At 47.7% G+C, this 19,094-nt stretch overlaps 2 protein-coding genes across 2 annotated transcripts in view; one reads left to right on the top strand and one right to left on the bottom strand.

Moving 5' to 3' along the window:
- Nucleotides 1-4,369: 4,369 nt before the first annotated feature.
- On the bottom strand, nt 4,370-5,569 carry LOC146782901 (general transcription factor II-I repeat domain-containing protein 2-like). The gene has a single exon (XM_085637259.1). The coding sequence runs from the start codon at nt 5,567-5,569 to the stop codon at nt 4,370-4,372; it is 1,200 nt and encodes a 399-aa protein (XP_085493385.1).
- Nucleotides 5,570-13,100: 7,531 nt separating this feature from the next.
- The window catches only part of LOC146782899 (UDP-GlcNAc:betaGal beta-1,3-N-acetylglucosaminyltransferase 9-like), a 242,393-nt gene continuing 236,399 nt past the window's right edge, over nt 13,101-19,094 (top strand). The window contains exon 1 of the mRNA XM_085637421.1: nt 13,101-13,641. The gene's annotated coding sequence lies outside the window, so the exon portion shown is untranslated. The remainder of the gene's footprint in view (nt 13,642-19,094) is intronic.

Genomic DNA, 19,094 nt, shown 5'->3' with positions numbered 1-19,094 from the left:
TGACTGCACGGAAACATGTCGTGTTTGGTATCAAACGCTTTGGAATACTATTCCACCCCCCCCAGCCAGTTCTGGCAGTGGGGGTAGCATTCCACCCTTTTAGAGGGAGAGACATGTTCACACTGGTCTAACCCGGTAGGACTTTCTACAGCCCTGGCATCACAAAATGGATGCCACAGACACGGGTCTGGCCTCCTGCTGCTGACCGGAACTCCAGCAGGGGAGGCCTGGACAATAGGTTTCCTGTCCTAGGGAGGTGTAACCACCTCCCCAGACAGGCAGATGTGTATTGGGGCTGGGCAGGAGCACTCTCTGGTGCTTTGAAGTCCTGCACTGGTGGCACACTTGGTGTCCCTGTGCATAGTCCAGTTCAAACCAGTTGCAGGGGCTACCTGCCCCTGCTCTGGTGCGAAACTGGACAAAGGAAATGGGTGTAACCACCCCTCTTTCCAAACCCTCCCATAGGTGGTTCCCTAGAGTATGTCCAACCCCCAAACTTTGTATAAGTATGGGAACCCAGTCCTTGCGACTTTAGATTACCCTGGACGAAACTCTGCAATATATATCCTGGACCTTCGATGTTCTACTTGGACTAGAAGACTGAAGAAATCTCCCTTGGGGTCAAGGAGTGACTCCCCTGCTTGGCAGGCACCAAAGAAGCAACTGACTGGTCTGCATCACTGAAGCTCCCGCCAGACGCCGAAGTCTTTGCATCACCAGAGGTAGATTTACAGACTTCCCCAAGGCTACCCTGAGTCCACAGCAAAGTTGAGGCCCGTGGCTATCGTGAGTGATGTGGAACTGTGACCGCTGGACACCGTGATCTTTTGCTGATCCATCATCTTCCTGGTCTTTCTCGAAGCTGTGCTTTGGGCTTCGAGTAGCCCCAGCTTTGAGCACCTCCTGCACCGAAAATGTCTGGCCTCCACTCCATGAGTGACCCGTGGGCCAGTTTCTAGTGCGACCTCTTGAGGCTCCTTTGCGATTGCTAGCCCGTTGGCTAGTGGGTCCCCATAAAAGCAACTCCTCTTCTGATTGGGCTTTTCTGGTTGCTCCAGACATGCCCCGACTTACCGTCACTGAGTGAGTCCCCCAGACCTTGCTGGTCTGCACCGCAGTCCCTTCTCTAATTCCAAGTGACTTGCCGTTGCCAAGGCTTGTTGGGTCTAATCTGGTCACCGACACCGCAGCACTTGACAGACTTCGTGGAACAGCTCGAATCCAGCTCCTGGTTGTCATCGGCACCTCCTGAACCTCGTGGCTGAAGAGTCAAGACACCCATCAACTCACCTGAAACACCCGACATTTGTGGGCATTGGGCTATCGTGCCCTTGGTCACTGGTAAGTGACCCAGACTCTGTCCCCTCTGCTTTCAGGTTCCTTCCATCCTAGATCCAGGCTTGGATCGCTTCTGACACTTCTCCTCTTCACGGCAGCACCACTTCTTTGCCAGCTTCCATTGAAATCGACGACCTGACACCAAAAGACACCTATGCACCCGGCTTCCCTGGGTGAGGTAACACGAGTACTCCGGTGCTCCCGTGGGTGCTAGCCCTAGAACAGGAGTCTCCAACCTTTTGTGTAGTGAGAGCTACTTCTGGTCAGTGAAAATCGTCGTGAGCTACTAAATCCCAAGCAACTCGCGCATTTTTCCGAGAGACCTCCCCCGCCCAGTTTCATTGACTTTAAGCCTATTTCTTCAGAGCCCATAGTGTGGTGTGAACACAATAACACTGAAAGAAAAGACTTTGCATGTGTGCTGTTGGCAAACCGCTAGTTTACGACCTTTCAATTAATAGCTGCAAAATCAGGACCTATCAATAGCTGTCACTGAAATAATCATTGTAGGGCAGCTCAATTAAAAAACAGGAACAGAAATCTTACCTTCACTGTGGAACTGTATGATGTCCTCTAATGCTGTGTAATCTGGTAGCCGGGCGGGGGCAGTTGCGAAGAAGTCATTATAGTAGTGAAGTAGTCACAGTGTGTGGCAGTCAGCCTGTGCAAAGCTTTTCTGAATCACAATTGCAGATGGATTCTTCTACTGTAGCTTTGACAAGATCGCTGTGTTTTTCAATTGCCGTATAAGCTGAACTTCAGCTCTGTTTGGATTGGAAAGTAACGATTTTGTCCTCCACTCTTATTGCTCCCTTTACTTTGTAGGAGTGTCAGTAACCCAGGACTGCTGTACAAATTGCTTTGTTCTTATTCAACTATAAAGAACTTTGAACGATGCAGAAGATTCTTCTCTTTAGCTCTTTTTTTATCTTGATATCAATACACCAGGCCTCCAGTAAACACTGATTTTTTCTTATCTTGTGCAGCAAATAAATGTTACATTTAGAAAGGTGCTGAAGATTCTTCTCTCTAACTACTTTTTTCTTGGTGTCTGAAACCCAGGCCTGAACTACACATTGCTTTGTTCTTGTTCAACTACTAACAACTGTTACTAACAGAAGGAATTTTGAAAGATGCTGAAGAGTCTTCTCTATAGCTATCTTTTTTCCTTGTGCTCAATAAACCAGGTCTCCAGCAAACGCTGCTTTGCTCTTGTGCAGCAAATCAAAAGTTGGAAAGGTGCTGAAGATTCCTCTCTCCAGCTACTTTTTCTTGTGTTTGTAAAACAGGCCTGCAGTACAAGTTCCTTTGTTATTGTTCAAATAATAAAAATAAAAAAATCTGGGGGCTGAAGATTCTTCTCTGCAGCGACTTTAATCTTGGTGTTCATAATGAAACAGATACCTAGGTTTGGGATTTCACCAAGAACCGTCATTCAACAAGTATTGATTGCGAAGGCATTCAAATTATTTCAGTGAGAGACTTGACACTGCATGGTGTCCACTAATCCCTTGTAATCTGGGGTGTAGATTGAGAGGGCAACCAGGGCCGGCTTTAGTGTTGGTGGCGCCCTGTGCGACAATGTTTGTTGGCGCCCCCCAATGACCACCTCCACCACGGATTCTCTCACTAGCACCCTTTATCAGTGACCAAGTCTCCATAACCACACTCTCTCAGATGCATTGAATTAGTTATATAGCGCCACTCATACCAGTGTAGGGTGTCGGAGCACTTTGCATCATACGCACATTACACTCAATCAATCATACATGTGTAAATAAGTGTATAGGAAATGTTACATAAGCCAAAGGACTAAAAGTGTAGGAGTCACATGTCATCCATACTGGTAGGCAGTATAGTTTAAGAGTGCTTGGTGTGGAGAAGCACAAACTCGGAGTCGAAAAAGAAACAGCATAGTTGGGAGTTTTCTTTAATAATAAGAATCGATTTCTAGCCAAATTAACCCTTCTTGCAACATTAATCAATGTTCTAATAATGAATACTTTGCAGTGTGTATGCAGTTCTAGGATGAAAGTTAATAGCTCACTATTGTATATTAGGACTTTAAGTTATAAATTGCAAGTAACAAAAGGATGTCTCTTTTGAAAGCAGTAACCTGCTGATCTGTTTACATCATACGCACTCTGTAATCTACTTGGTACACGTTCTTTGCAGCAGGCATATTAACCCTCTGTACTAACTTCACATAAGTCACAACCTCAACTATACAAAATGCTGATCTATCTCCAGGAAGATAATTAATCACACGAGTTATCTTGACATTTATGTGAGGCCTGGTAATTGCCGGCGGAAAGAAACGCTGCAGCAGGTGCTTCAAAAGCGTAATAAACGTTCAAGCACGGCGCCCCCAGGAAGCCAGCACCCGGTGCGGTGGCACCGGTCGCACCGCCCTAAAGCCGGCCCTGAGGGCAACTCTTATGGAGTCGTTTAAATGTTCGTCAGTCAGACGTGTGCGAAACTTAGATTTTATGAAGTTCATATCTGAAAATGCTGATTCACAAAGATAGGTAGAGCCAAATAGGGAAAAAAGTTTCAATGCAGCTGTGTGGATGTTCTGAAACTTTTCAGCATCCACAAGACTCCAGAAATTAATGTCAGATTTCCTTGATTTCAATTCAATGTCATTTTGAAGTGTGACAATCTCCATTTCCATTGTGGCAGAGTCCAGGTTCAAAAGCGCACTCATTTTCTCCGAAATGTCACTAACATCCACTTCCATGAAGGGGTTTGAAGTGAACATCACACAGGGCTCCAGTCGCTCAAAATCACTAAATCTGTGACTGAACTCTGGATTAAGCCTCATGAGGAGGCTGCTGTGTTTTTCTATGTCCAGGACCTCAGCCTCAGCTTTGTTTTCTGAAAGGATTTGGAGCACAGAGGGAAAGTGCTGCATCTTTCTTTTCTGCACATGCTGTATCAAAAGGTTAAGTTTTGATTTGAAACTTTTCACAGAACTTACCATGTTGGTTATTGTCTTGTTTTTGCCTTGCAACTCGTAGTTCAATACATTTCATTTTTCTGTCAGATCTGTCAAAAAAGCTAAATCGAGCAACCATTGAGTGTTTGATAACAGTGTGGTATCTTCATTTCTAGACTCCATTAACGCTTTGACTTCTGGCAATAGCGAAAGGAATCTTTGCAGTATTTTTCCCCTGCTAAGCCATCGGATTTGAGTTTGCAGTAAAAGGTCACCATACTCGGCTGATGGTTCTTCAAGGAACAATTTGAAGGTTTGGTGCTGCTTGGCCTTTGCACGAATTGAATTAATCATTTTAACAACAGGAGTCATGACATGATCAAACCCCATTACCTTGGCGCATATTGCCTGTCGATGTATAATGCAATGGTAGTTCAATAACGGAGGGAAATCTGGATCTGCTTTACAATTGGCAATGAAGCCAGAATGACGCCCTATCAGTGCGGGTGCACCATCAGTGGTTATCGCCACTATCTTTTTCAATGGGACATTTTGTTTCAAAAAATAATTTTTCACCTCATTGTGAATGTCAGATCCTCTGGTTGTGGTTTTCAAAGGCAACAAAGTTAAAAAATCCTCTTTATCAGTAAAATCTTCAAAAAACATTCTACCGAACATTGCCAACTGTGCAATATCGCTTGCATCAACAGATTCATCACATTGAAGAGAAAAATATTTGCTTGTCTTTAAATCGCGCTCTAACTGCTCCATCATGTTGGTCGATAATGCACATACCCTTGCTGCCATAGTGTTTGACCCTAACTGCACATCTGAAATGGCAGACATCATTTCAGGGCTATTTTTAAAGTATTTGAATAAGGAGTTGGCCATTAGAAGCATTGCTTCCTTCACAACGGCTCCATCTGAAAATGTCGCTTTGTGCTTAATCAAGTGATGAGTAACTACAAGGGATGCTTCAGTAGCCGCAGTGGCTTTCTTCGTGGGCTTCGTAAAAAAAGATTGCTGTGTCTGCAATGCAGATTTCAGTTTGTTTACTTTTTGTGACCTCAGGCAGCTTCCTTTAGGGAACTTCCTCTCAAAATGCATGTGCTTGGTTGAAAAATGCCTCTCAACATTGCCCTTTTTTCCCACTGCAACTTTTGCTCCACAGATTAAACATACACAGTTGTCTTTAATTTGTGTAAATAACAATTTGTTCTCCCACTCTTGATGGAAGTAGTAAGTCTGGCTCTTTGCCCTTTTGGAGGGACCTGGCTCTTCATCCATGTCCATGATTAGCTGTTAAGGCTGTAAGCAAGAGTACAAATGTTGAGTACGTGTGCCCTACCTATGCTAATAATACTGCAACACAATGCCTCCCCTTTCTATATCATCACACATGACAGCACCATGAAATGCATACGTTGAAGGTGCACTGTACAAAATCTATGAGGCTACACAAAGCCACCCTGTGTGGCCTTTAATGGCCTCATAGATAGGGAGGCAAGGCAGTGCAAATCGATGTGCTGAGTTACTCTACCCCAGCGAGGCGTTCCGTGAGTGGAGCATGGGTGCCCCTTCCTGTGTAAAAACAAATCTGTCTGCAACACAGGCACCCTTGCACCATGGCACAGGGGTGCCTGTGTTGGCACTAGGGGGCAGCAGTTTGTGTGCCAGTGCAGGGAAAGAATAGGAATGCGTCATATTATGTTAAAATTTAAATGCAGTGCATTCACTGCAACAACAGTGAGACAAACAACTAAAGCACAAGCCACAACAGTGACACAACAAAAGCACAAGCCGTGCAAGCGGAGGCCAATGCTTGTCGGAATGGAACAGGAAAGAGGCCCTGGCACCAAATTAGAAGTAGCCCCATAAGCCAGGTCTGGTGGCTCAGTGCACTAAAGCCGCCACTGCAGGGGCCTGTGTCCGACCTCATGGTCACAGGATTAAATCCCAGCGGGTCCACTCAGCCTTTCATCCATTTGAGGTCGATAAAATGAGTACAATTGAGTTGGGTAACAATAAACATCTGTTATTCAGTGCCAGGAAACCTTCGGGTAATCGTGCGCTTTACAAATAGACCTGTTATGTTATGTTGTTAATATAGGGCAGGCAAATCAAATAGGTAAAAAAAAGTGGCCCACATTTGCAAAATAAGTCTTAAACTTAGACATGTTGTATACAGGAGGTGTTTTTCAAGGTATGGGAGACTAGGCTATTTGTGATTGCAGCAGTCAATGTTTGGTACTATCCGAAAAATTAACAACACAAAACAGCCCACCAGCCAATAAAATCGGCACACAAATAGCCAAAAATCCACAGACAAGCATTGGCACAGACCACCAACCAATAAAATCGTCCCACAAACAGCCCCAAAAACAACCAATATATAACATCCCGAGTGGCCACACGACACCATGGAGCAGTCAAGGCCTCACTGTGGAGACGCCGGAGCTGGGAAGCCAGAGCTGCCTGTGTCCCTGAAGAGCGCACGGTGGCCAGTGAGGGCCGAGTGGTGACGAAGCTAAGGACTGTGAGCTGTGTGAGGAGGTAGAGCAGGGGCAGTCCCAGGTGGCGTGATGGCCCTGTACTGAACAGTTTCTGGTGCCTGGGGGTGGGTGTGTCTGGATTGGAGTCTGGACTCAGTGCGCCCTTTGCCAATGTGGGGTGGAATTGTGGAGGACAGGGGGGATGGTGAGGAGGAGTACACTGTGACCAGGGCCAGCGGGTATCTATTGCTCCCCCAGTGAAATTGAAGCAGTCAAGTGTGGTGTGGCTGAGGGGCCGAACAAGGTTTCAGGGTGGCAATGGTGGCCCACAATAAACTCTTGAGATGAATTTGGGTGCAAAGACATAATTGAATCACCTGTTCACTGCACCACTGAGTACCCTAAAACTGTGTGTGCTGCTGACACCGCAAAAGAGCTCGGCCACCTGCTTGCAACACGAAGGAGCACCCCAGCTGCCACCGGAATGTGGTCCCAGTGCTCTGGTTATCTGTCAACAGAGACTGGATTCTAGAAGGCTGCACTTCAGCTGGCAGCGAGAGGGCTGCATGGGGAAGGAAGTCCTGCACCACTCAATGTTACTCAGCAAGACCCCCCCACCTTCTTTCAGATAAGGGCATTCTTCATAGAGAGCGGATGGACACACGTGCCTTACAAGCCCCTCGACTGGGTAAAAGTAAAAACGCTGCTATAACGCCACCAGGGGTGGAGCAGCCCCAGAATCTACTGCTGCAACAACTTCACCCATGTGTTTGGACTGGAGAACAGGCCTGGGATAGAAGAATGGGAAGACACGGGATTTCTATTTTGCCTTTTACCGACGCCTTCAGGGCAGCAGGCAAAGGGATTGTGCTGAAAGGAAATTAAATGTAAACCATTTTACAATGGATTGGGAATTTTAAATTTTGTCATAAAGGTACAGGACTGGATTTTGATTAGTAAATACGCCTCATGACTACTTAGGGAACAGTTTTGCTATCCAACATATTTTAAGGGTGGATTACCCCGAGGGCCGACTGAAGGCAGACAGGACCAGCCGCCGCAAATGGAAAGGGGGGGCTCTTGGCCCCCCCGCCTGCATGGCGGTGCGGCGACCTCCCCCGGACTTCTCGGTGGTGGGGCGTGTCCACTGGGGCGCGCCCTGCCACCGATTGGCTGCCACCGTGACCCGGATGTCGTTAATCGACATCCGGGTCGGAGGGGAGGGGGGCGGGCCACTGTGGGATAAAGAGGCGGGGAGCGCCCAGGTGACCCCCTTGTTGCCTGGACGCTCCCCCACAACGGACGTGCCCCGGCGTTCGGGGCTTCAATTTTTTCCCCACCCACCATCCCTGGAGTACGTGGTTGATGCGTTACTAGTCCGACTAGCGGACATTGGGCGCGGTAAACTGTTCTGAAATGTTAATTTCTGATGAGGTTTTCTTTTAGGACTTTTTCTCCCATTGTAGTGATCAATATTGTATTGTGAAGTTATGTTCTTGATTATGCTTTCTCGTAGGCCTTTTTCTCCCAAGGTAGTGAATGATACTGTATTATGTGTAATTGGTGCAGTCGTGTTTAGGCCTTTCTTTCCCTTGTAGCTTTATGGTGTTATACATGATGTGTGATTTTAGTCAGAGTAGTTGTCCTTTAGAATTTTCTCCCATAGGTCGTCGTATTTATTAGGTATGGGGCATGCGGTAAGGTCATGACCGGTGAGCAACTATTTGAAGGTCTGAGGGGGCGGGCATCATCCTACGGAGGTGCCCGCCCAGGGGGAGGGGCCATTGGCCCCTCCTAGAACTTCAGGGGCAAGGTAACTGGTGCTTCAAAGGGGCGCGGGTTGGGGAGTCACGCTTTCCTTAGGCTGGTAGCCACCCCGCGCGCGCATACTCATGACGTCACCGGATGGCGCAGAGTAAGGGCCCTCCTTTAGTGGGTAAATGAAGTTCACGGCGTGGACCGGGTAATTACCGGGCCCGGCTGCGCATGCGCACACCTGTAGGGGAGGCGCAGCTAGTAGGACCTGACACCGGTTAGCGACCTTGCCATATGGCCCAGAAATGTTAGTATACAAAAATGCAGAGGAGGATGTTAGACTCGGTTAGGAAACAATCTGTATTAGAGTCTTTGTTAAGGATAGTCACTCACACCTGTTGACAATAATGTATCTAATGTCCTGCTGATTTTTGTATAACTGTTTATTATGCAAATTAAAAAATGTATTGTTTTTTAACTTAATAAATACGGCCGGGGGGTCTTGCGACCTCCCGCCTTCCAAAGATACCACGTCTATGTTCTGTGTCCGGGGGTGGTGAGGTCATAGGGGGAGGGCAGTAGCCAGTCACTGACCATGCGCGGGCATCTGGCAGCTGTGTCTGTGCCCACCTGTCCCCTCAGCTGCTCAATGAGCCTTCCTGGTGTGAAGCCTCCGCCCGCCTCAGCCAGCAGACTCCAGCGGTATCACCGACTCACTGCAGGGCTGTCCTTCCCGCCTCTCGCCTTGGTTTCCATCCTCTCACTTCTGGGTTTCTCCTTCGCTCTCTTTTCTCCTCCACTTTCCTACGTCTTTCTCTCATTCGCTTCTCTTTGATTTCCCTCTCTCTCTTTTCTACATTTTTTTCATTCTCGCTCTGACTTTTCCTCTTTTACTGGCCTAGTCGGACTGAGCCCTGACATGCCAGGGTGAGAGACGAAGAGCTTGGTCAGTTTCTGACCTGACCGCATAAGAACAAATCGCCCATTCAGGAGTTCCCCTTCTGTCTTTATCCCTCCATGCAAGACAAACTTTGTATTAATCCCAGCGATCATAGCTCTTTTTGGTGTTACCAGAGGAGAATTAGTCCTCCTCTTCCAGAATATTCTCCACACAACTTTCACTTTCATTATTAGCAAGGAATCACATCAGTGTAAAGAAGAGACACTGTGATGAAAGGAGGCTTAGTCCATCGTCCACAATTTCAGCTAGTATAAAAGCAAAAAATGGACAAAATAAAGTTAATACAGATGTGCAATCAGTAAAGAACACAGGCCGTTTTATTCAGTGCAGACTACCTTCCTTTTCTTCAGATTGTTGGACGTTGTGTTTGTAGTAGAGAGGGTGCTGCCCTCTGTTATAAGGTGGAAGATGAGCTCGAAAGCGGAAGTCAACTATCCTGTCTCACCATCATTCTGATCTGTCTTCAAATTTGGGGACGGCCTAGGTTAGCATTGGTTTACTTTACCAACATAAAGAAGCCGCAGACGCTATATAGGGGTGTCGAGAGGGGGCTGGGATGATAAGTCATTGTGAGCGAAAGTGCGGAGAATTATTAATTAAACTACTGTGAGGCCTTAGTAGAGAAAGTGTTGTGCAAGGGGGAAGCCCTGGCGAAGATCATAGATGGCCAGCTGCAAGTGGTGCCTAATCAGAGTTAACACACCCCTACCTCAGACACTTGCACCTTCGAGTCTGCACTAAAAAGCGACTCGGACAACTTAGGGATCTGCGTAGATATACAGCGCGGTGCAACGAGGAAAAAGGCACGCGTGGACCCCGGCAGTGGATGTATGTCGTTACAACGCACACTTTTACAACGCATGCACTGACAACGCATTTTTTACTACGCAAAATCCATTACAACGCACTCCATTACAACGCATGACACTACAACGCATTTTTAAAAACTACCTTTACAACGCATTCCATTACAACGCATACTACCTTTACAACGCATACCATTACAACGCATAATATAAAATTGCATTTAAGGTAAGTATTAGATAGTATAGGGGTAAAAATTACTATTCTAACTCCAGGGGGTGCAACAGTAAGGAAAGTGTTGGATAGTATAGGGGTAAAAATTACTATTCTAACTCCAGGGGGTGCAACAGTAGGGTAAGTGTTGGATAGTATAGGGGTAAAAATTACTATTCTAACTCCAGGGGGTGCAACAGTAGGGAAAGTGTTGGATAGTATAGGGGTAAAAATTACTATTCTAACTCCAGGGGGTGCAACAGTAGGGTAAGTGTTGGATAGTATAGGGGTAAAAATTACTATTCTAACTCCAGGGGGTGCAACAGTAGGGTAAGTGTTGGATAGTATAGGAGTAAAAATTTCTATTCTAACTCCAGGGGGTGCAACAGTAGGGTAAGTGTTGGATAGTATAGGGGTAAAAATTACTATTCTAACTCCAGGGGGTGCAACAGTAGGGTAAGTGTTGGATAGTATAGGGTTAAAAATTACTATTCTAACTCCAGGGGGTGCAACAGTAGGGTAAGTGTTGGATAGTATAGGGGTAAAAATTACTATTCTAACTCCAGGGGGTGCAACAGTAGGGTAAGTGTTGGATAGTATAGGGGTAAAAATTGCTAATCTAACTCCAGGGGGTGCAACAGTAGGGTAAGTGTTGGATAGTATAGGGGTAAAAATTACTATTCTAACTCCAGGGGGTGCAACAGTAGGGTAAGTGTTGGATAGTATAGGGGTAAAAATTACTATTCTAACTCCAGGGGGTGCAACAGTAGGGTAAGTGTTGGATAGTATAGGGGTAAAAATTACTATTCTAACTCCAGGGGGTGCAACAGTAGGGTAAGTGTTGGATAGTATAGGGGTAAAAATTACTATTCTAACTCCAGGGGGTGCAACAGTAGGGTAAGTGTTGGATAGTGTAGTGTAATATTATGCGTTGTAATGGTATGCGTTGTAAAGGTAGTATGCGTTGTAATGGAATGCGTTGTAAAGGTAGTTTTTAAAAATGCGTTGTAGTGTCATGCGTTGTAATGGAGTGCGTTGTAATGGATTTTGCATTGTAAAAAATGCGTTGTAAGTGTAGTGCGTTGTAAAAGTTGCGTTGTAAAGGTTGTTCCCCCCGGCAGTTCTTTGCTGCTTGCGTGACCTGAAAACCAGCAAGGAAAAGCGGTGCGTAGATAGAGAAAGTAACAACGACAACACACATAGCAGAAGCAGAGGAACGGGGCAGCCGTGGGCATCATGAGAGCGGTCCATGCAGGGTCATTGAACATGGTATGACTTTACTCTTTTGCAATTACTTTTTACTGGGGGACCTAAACTAAGAGTGTTGTGGCTTACCTGCTGCGAGTCTGGTGCAAGGCTGTACGCGCGGGTGCGGCAGTTCTTTCGGCCTGCAAACTGCTCCACAATGCTCCGCCCTGCCACGCCTCCTTGAGCTTCGCACTCGCACAATGGACAGTGCGGTGCCAGTGGAAAAGGCAGGGGGCGCGTAAACACGTAGTCACGAGACTCTGCGCGCGCCCTGTCACGAGACTCTGCAGGAGAGGAACATCATCCTCTTCGGCCTGCCCCAGCTAAGCTCAAGCCAGTTGGAGCAGCTGCTTTGGGTGAGGGCGGGCAACGGACACTGAAAAAAGCCTAAATAGCCCAAACAACACTAATGGGCAACTAAATTGAGGTGCACTCTGCGCGAGCTACTCACAGGGTCTCGGCGAGCTACCGGTAGCTCGCGGTCGACCGGTTGGTGACCCCTGCCCTAGAACTTCCTAAGTCCAAAAGGGTTTGGTCCTGACTCATTTCTAAGTGTCCCTAATCTTTTAATTTCCAACCGCGATATTGCCCATAGAAGATAACGGGAACCCGCGTCTGTGTTCACACACTGCACACGGTCCCCTGTGTCACTACCTTGGGTGGTTCCTTGGGGTCCCAGCGATTCTACAAGCTCTATGCCTTGTGTCTAGTTCAGTTGTGGTTCTTATACCACTTTATTGGTATATGGTTTGGTACGCCCCTAGGGCCCAAACATGTGTTTGTGCTATTACTGTTGATTACTAACTTGTAACTTAAGTGCTTCGAACTCCAGTCTCATAAAGAGACTAGAGGGGTGTGTTTTACCTTAAATACATATATTTTAAATATATACCTGGTGTGGTTGTCCTTTCATTTGACCTTTCAAGAGATTATAGACTGGTAAAAGAAGCTGCTTTACATTCCTTCAAGACTTAGCCTGAAGGCTGCTCTCCATAGCTACCACTAGGATAGCTTTCAATAAAGGTTGTCTTTAACCTATCACCATAAGGGGTTGTTTGGACTGATACAAGGTGCCCACTAGAACTAGTGGACAGTATATATCAGGACATCTTCTCACATGGAGAATGAGACCCTCAGAGTTCACAGGTATTGAGACAGCACTGAAGCCCTGAAAACAGTAGAATTTAAGCATGAGAGGTCACATGTATGTATACATCATTGAAGTTCTGAGACTGAAGGACGGGGCCTCAGAATTCACAAGTATGGAGACAGCGTAGAAACTACGGGGACGGGTGAAGTGCGGGGGGGGGGGGGGCAGTCCTGAGAGTTCAGATGTCCCTCTGGCTGGTGATTGGGAGACGGCAATTGAGACACACAGAGGTGGAGACAGAAAGAGACTCCTCCCGAAGACCAGGGAGACGGCGCCTACAGGGTTCCCTGTTTTAGGAGGGCGTGCCACACCCTGAGAGAGAGCGGAAACGTTGCCGGGATAAACTGGCCGGACTCCGCACAGGAGAGCCACTCGCAACCACAGAGCGCAGCCGTGCCGTGATAGCACGGAGAGAGACCCAGGGAGCCGCCGGGACGGCTGCTGCGCCCCCTTGAGGGCCGTGACCCAGGGAATCCCCGCGAGCGACTCCGCACCCCCTGGAGGGCAAGGGAATCCCCGAGAGGGACCCCACACTCCCTGGAGGGCCAGTGACCGAGGGAATCCCCGCAAGGAACCCCCCGGAGTGCCAGTGGCCCAGTGAATCCGCCGGGAGGGACCCCGCACCTCGGGGAGGGCCAGTGACCCGGAGGACCCGCGTACACACACATTTCCATCTCTGGACTTCATGGGGGTACTCCCAGGGCCCCTGGAGACTGCACGGCGCGCGCTCCTGCAAGAGAAGGTGAGTGCAAGTTGTACGTCTCGCCATGCATACAGGCGCTCCCTGTAGAGCGAAGGCGCCTGTATGTCTTCTGTGTATGATAGCCTGTAGGGCTCGGCGCGCACTGCTGCAGCGCTCCGGAGATTCCAGTGTCCAGATGAGGAGCGCGTGTTGTCTAGGATTGTGGAACTTGTTGTCCTGTGTTTTTATTACAATGCAATAAAAGAGGCAGCAAGCCTTCTGTTGAGCCAATGAGTCGCTGAGCTCTCTGGCGTTAGACAGGTGAGCTGCAGGCAAAGGCTTCCCTCCGAGCTGGGCGCTCGGATGGCTCGTGTCACCGGGACACCATTTCTCCATTCCTAGATTTCGCTTTTACGCATCCCTGTTGCGACTTACGAGACGTTTTTGGTCCATTTAAAATGACCAAAGACTACAACTCCCGGAATGCACCGATATGTAAACAAAGGCTAGGAACGAAACCACGGTGCACCAATGAAATGGAGCTATCTGGCCACCCTATCTATCCAGGGCAGGGTGGAGTGTGGTGACCCAGCTGCGCCCCAACCATACTCGCCCCATCATCGCCCGCTTGTCCCCCTGCAGTATGGAGATTGTAACTAGGGTTGTTCTTGGTTCCTTCCGGTCCTGTTAACACCGCATGGGGGCGGTGTTGTTGAACCCAGAGTGAGGCGGAACTCAGTGAAAGCTCATCCCGCAGGCGGTGGAGGCACCCGCGGGGGTGCATGGCACTGACTGATAAGGATGTGTCTCGCCCACTCCACCCCCCCCCCCCCTTAGAGGTACAACTAAAAAACTATGCCCCCCCCCCCCCCCCCGCTTTGTTCTCTCATATTCTTTATAGGCCTTGGAGTGGACTAAATGACCCCGAACAGTTTCCATTCTGAGAACTTTTAGTTCCCAGTCACATCTCATGGAGAGTCTCGACGTCACAGCATAACGCGTGCAGGTCTGGGCTGTTACGTGCATTATGGGAATTGTAGTTTCGAATTTGGTTGTCTTGACTCGACAGACCGAGGGAACCTGTTGCTGGCTACCACAGAGTAGCATCATACCCGCCTGCAAAGCGCTTCCCTTCTTCGGGCGGCGTAATAAGCGCTATACAAATACTCACACCATCTTATGGAAAGAAGAAAGTTTTGCTTTGGGGAAAGGGAGGGTCGTGGTCATGTTAGATTCTGTTGCTGCTGTAAAATGAATATATTTAAACTGGGCCTGGGGAGGATTTCGATTACGCCGGAGTAATTTTGGTAATCGCGCATTACTCTTTGCTGGGGAATTACTGATAATTGGATAATTACTCCTGCTAGCACAATTAAGAGAAATTTGGAAGAAAAAATCCTCCTGCGAGAGCACATCTAGTGAGCGGCCGCTCTTTGCGTTCTGCTGTATTTAGCGCTGTTTCTTGGTTCAACAGGCAGCATTTTGCGTTAAGAAAATAGTGCTAAATGTCGGTTGTAAATTGAGGGGAAATCCTACCCCAAGAGCACATTTGGCGAGTGCGGGCGGCCCGATGTCTGTATATATAAAGGTCTTGCCTGTGGGGTGCTCTGGGGTGGGCATTACTTTGAGAAGGCGCTCGAGGTCAGAGGTTTGCATGATGTGGTTCATGTGTTCATCAGATGTCCCACAATAATGCAGCGCAGGAGCTGGCAGCAGCATAGGGTGGGCAGACCCCATGCCTGCCCGCACGGATGTTTATTGTGCAGTTCGAAGTGGGAGCCCTGCACCCCGCCTCGTTATAGGGGGGACATACGAACTGGAGCCTCGATTTTTATGCTAAAATCGGTGCTTTAAATGGGCTGGTACTCACCGGTACGGAGTACCAGCACTTCCGAATTTTTTTGCCGTCAGTACCGGCACTTCTCTGTAGCCAGGGAGAGTACCGGTACCCTGATGCACGGCGGGCACATGTTAAGTTTCTCCTCCAGTGCAGGGCGGATGAACCGAGTTGTGAAGTAGCCTTTTGCAGAGTTGCAGCGCCCATTTGAATGTCCTCAAACTGCAGGGATTTGAGAGGGTGCGTGCCACGCTGTGATTAACCCCTTCGCTGCGGCGCAAATTCCGCCGCAGCGCTGGGGGGGGTGAGGGGTGAGCGCGGCGCCGCCATGCTCATGACGGAACCACGCCGCCATGAGTCACGGGCGAGCTGTGCTCATGACGGCGTGGTTCCGTCACGACTCCGCCCACTCTCTAATTCGCCTGCACAGGCGGGGAATTAGAGCCGCGTGGGAGGAGCAGCCGCCAACGGCCGCAGCATGACGGAACCACGCCGTCATGAGCACACGCCGCCCGTGGCTCATGACGGCGTGGTTCCGTCATGAGCGCACAAGGGGTTAACAGGCCAGGATCTCTAGACAGACCCGGCACTGTCAATCAGGTGCGCAGCGACCAGTCCAGTGAAAGGGCCATCATGGCTTTCATTATGTGTAATGAGTTAGTCTGTTTTATTGACACAAACGCATTTCTCGTGTGCTTTAATATGTGCTGCAACTAGTACAAGTCATAATGTATGATCACATCTTGGCCTTATCTCCCTCCCCAAGCCCCGCCCACTTGCCACACCTCTATTTTATTGAGTACCTGCACTTATTTTTCCCCGTCTAAAGCACTGGAATGCTTTCTATAATTACCTGAAGGAACGCTCCGCCATCTTTGAGAGCTGAATCGAGGGTGAGGAACTATTCCATTCTGAGGCTCGTAAGCTTGAGAACTCGCGCTGCCCTGGGCGCAGCACATTCACGTGAAAAATGGTGCGACCGCTTGAAGCTGCTCTGTGTCTTCACAGTGCAGGGGGCAACGTGCCTGCACTTTGAAGGGGGAATAGAGCTCCCCTTGCGGGCGGGTGCAGTGAGGGACAGTGAGGGACTGCACCCGCCTGCAAGGGGATGCCTAGAGGTTCATGGGACCCCCTTTAACACCTCCAGAGGGCTGCCATCAGGGGGTGCACTAACAGTGCGTCACCTTTTAAATGGTGGACTGTCAGTGCACCTCTTGTGAGCTTCTTTGCCTCTGTGTCTGTAATACAGAACTGGCGCGGAGGCACAGGGATTCCCTCATTTGCATGGGGCTCTGAAAAGAGCGCTGGCACTTTAAGTGCGCAATCAGCATTACAGAAGGGGCCGCCCAAGCGTCTGTGGCCCCTTTTGTAATGCAAAAGTACCCCGGGGTGCGCAAAGCAGGTGCAAACGTCGTTGTGCCCCCGAGCTACTTGTATAATACGGCACCAGCTGCCTTACAAGGGCTACATTTGAGTAGTAAAATCTAAGGTTGAGGTAAAAGTGACTGATCCTAATTCTATTCACAGATCAGCCTAGTGTCTGATAAATCTTTGCTTCAAGTCGGTTGGGAATCTTGAACTTTATTTGGACCGATGCTTTCTGCCCATCCAGATAATCTCAAGGGACTACGCTTGGGTGCGTTGCTTTTGTGGGCTTTTTCTGTGTGACGGCGATCTGGCAACCCTTAAATTTGCCTTTGTTCCAGATGCAAAATTTTGGTTAAGGTCCCCTTTCCCTGTGTGCATGTCTGTGCTGATGTAAGGAAGTGCTAGCGCAAACCGTTTCGGTCAGAATAAGAATGTATTCGGTCTTCACCAGCACACTGACAGTGGTAAAGTCCAGTTTTGTACAGTGACTTATCTGGCAAGCACATAACTTATGGGGGAAAACTCTTTGCTCCGACCTAGCTGGCTGTACACACTGGAGAACTGTTCACACTTAGCACACAGTGTTGTTTGCCTGGAACCTTTATCTTTATTTTCACTAAAGGACTAAAGCAATGGTTAGTGGTACGTCACCTTTCTCTAAAGTAATTGTTTGTTTAGCCCTTGTATTGAACTGTACTTTAAAGTACTCCAGCTATGAGTCCTGCAATTGTGCACATTGCTTGTATTTCACGCTGATAATTGTTGTTTTATGGATGCTTTTATTGTTGATTTTGATGTTTTACGAATGTGTCTATATCTGAATTATTGCTGCTAGTCCTACGAATGTGTCTATATCTGAATTATTGCTGCTAGTCCTATCTTATTTCCATGGGACCACTTTGGACTAACACAGCTGAAGACAATATTTGTAAACAAAAAACAAGAAGTGAAAAAAGTTATCCCAGTTGCTGTAGAGAACCTGTTAACGGGTCACCAACAGTGAATTCAGAGTTCTACTGCTTTTCAGAAACCTTTAATTTTGAAAATGTGTTGAGTAACGTATATTTATTGTGTTTTAATGTCCATGCCCCCCTATATTATCTAAATGATTCTTCAATGAACCAAATAAACTAGATTTAAACTCATTAAAATATTTCAGCCCTGCCAGTGAAACGTCGTCCATATTACACTAACTTTAGGAACTTAAAATCCAGTTTTGGACCCACAGATACTGTTAGTATGCATAAATAAGACGTCTCACTAGCTTCTTTTGAACGCATTTATGCCTGTGATCCATTTATTATATTCAATGGCAAGAATGCTAAAATCTAGGGCCATACGATATTCACAACATAACTTTTGCCGTCGTCATAACAGGATTTCATTTTACGAGCTGCAGATACCATCAGCTTGAGCATAGCTCGCTGAGCTATCCTACAGGGTACACATCAGCCGGTTAGGTCTAGCAAGCACTGCAAAAGCAGAATGGCATTGCCATACATGCAGATCTGCTCAGTGCAATATTCTATTTATCACCATTTTTGAGGGACATAAAAAGTACCCCTTTTTGTGTTGATTACACGCATCTTCACATGAACCCAAGGGCCAGATCAAGGGCACATTATCACCTGACTTTATCACCTCTTTCAGTTGAACAAGCCCTAACCGTCCCCATCCCTACCCCACCACCTCACCCCAACCAGCCATTGAATAGGAACAATATCCATTTAGACAGAGTAAGACCTGTTGTATTTGGTAAAGGACTGTGCTCCCTGCTGCTTATCATTGGTTGAGGCCAGTGTCACTCTTCTTTGCTGCCTCCTAGCTGGTTCATGCACCAATATGACACTTCTGATTTTCTCTGAGGAGCACCAGCCAAGTACAGTTTCCTTACGCTTGCATTGCTTTTCTGTTGCTTTGGGAGAACTTTATTTTGAGTTGTTACGAACTAGAAAGATGGCGGATTGTCTATTACTTATTTCACTGATTGGCCTTGTTCTAAAATGTCAGTTCCGTTTACATATGCCAGCGTTTTACTGAGTGCACAATTTAATTAGATATATCATAGCCAAAGTCTTAATCGGTGATTTGTAAAGTCAGTCACACCACGCCTGTAAGAGCAAACAATCTTTCCGTGCTGGGCCAACGTTCAGGCCGCACAAATGCGAGACCAATTGTATCTATTGCAGTGTTTCAGAGCAGCCTCTGCACAGCACTAGCAGTAGCCTCTTTCCTCAAGCAATGCTCAGCTGTCTGCTAAGGCACAGCACCATGCTCGCTGCCCTTTTCTCTGTTTTAGCCTCACCTC

This window comes from Triturus cristatus, chromosome 12 (assembly GCF_964204655.1).
Source record: "Triturus cristatus chromosome 12, aTriCri1.1, whole genome shotgun sequence".
Lineage (NCBI taxonomy): Eukaryota > Metazoa > Chordata > Amphibia > Caudata > Salamandridae > Triturus > Triturus cristatus.
The sequence above is the reverse complement of the archived record's forward strand: the minus strand, read 5'-3'. Positions and strand labels throughout refer to the sequence as shown.

Bases quoted from the DNA above. Each gene is read 5' to 3' on its own strand.
- LOC146782901 (XM_085637259.1), bottom strand. From the start codon at position 5,569: ATGGACATGGATGAAGAGCCAGGTCCCTCCAAAAGGGCAAAGAGCCAG.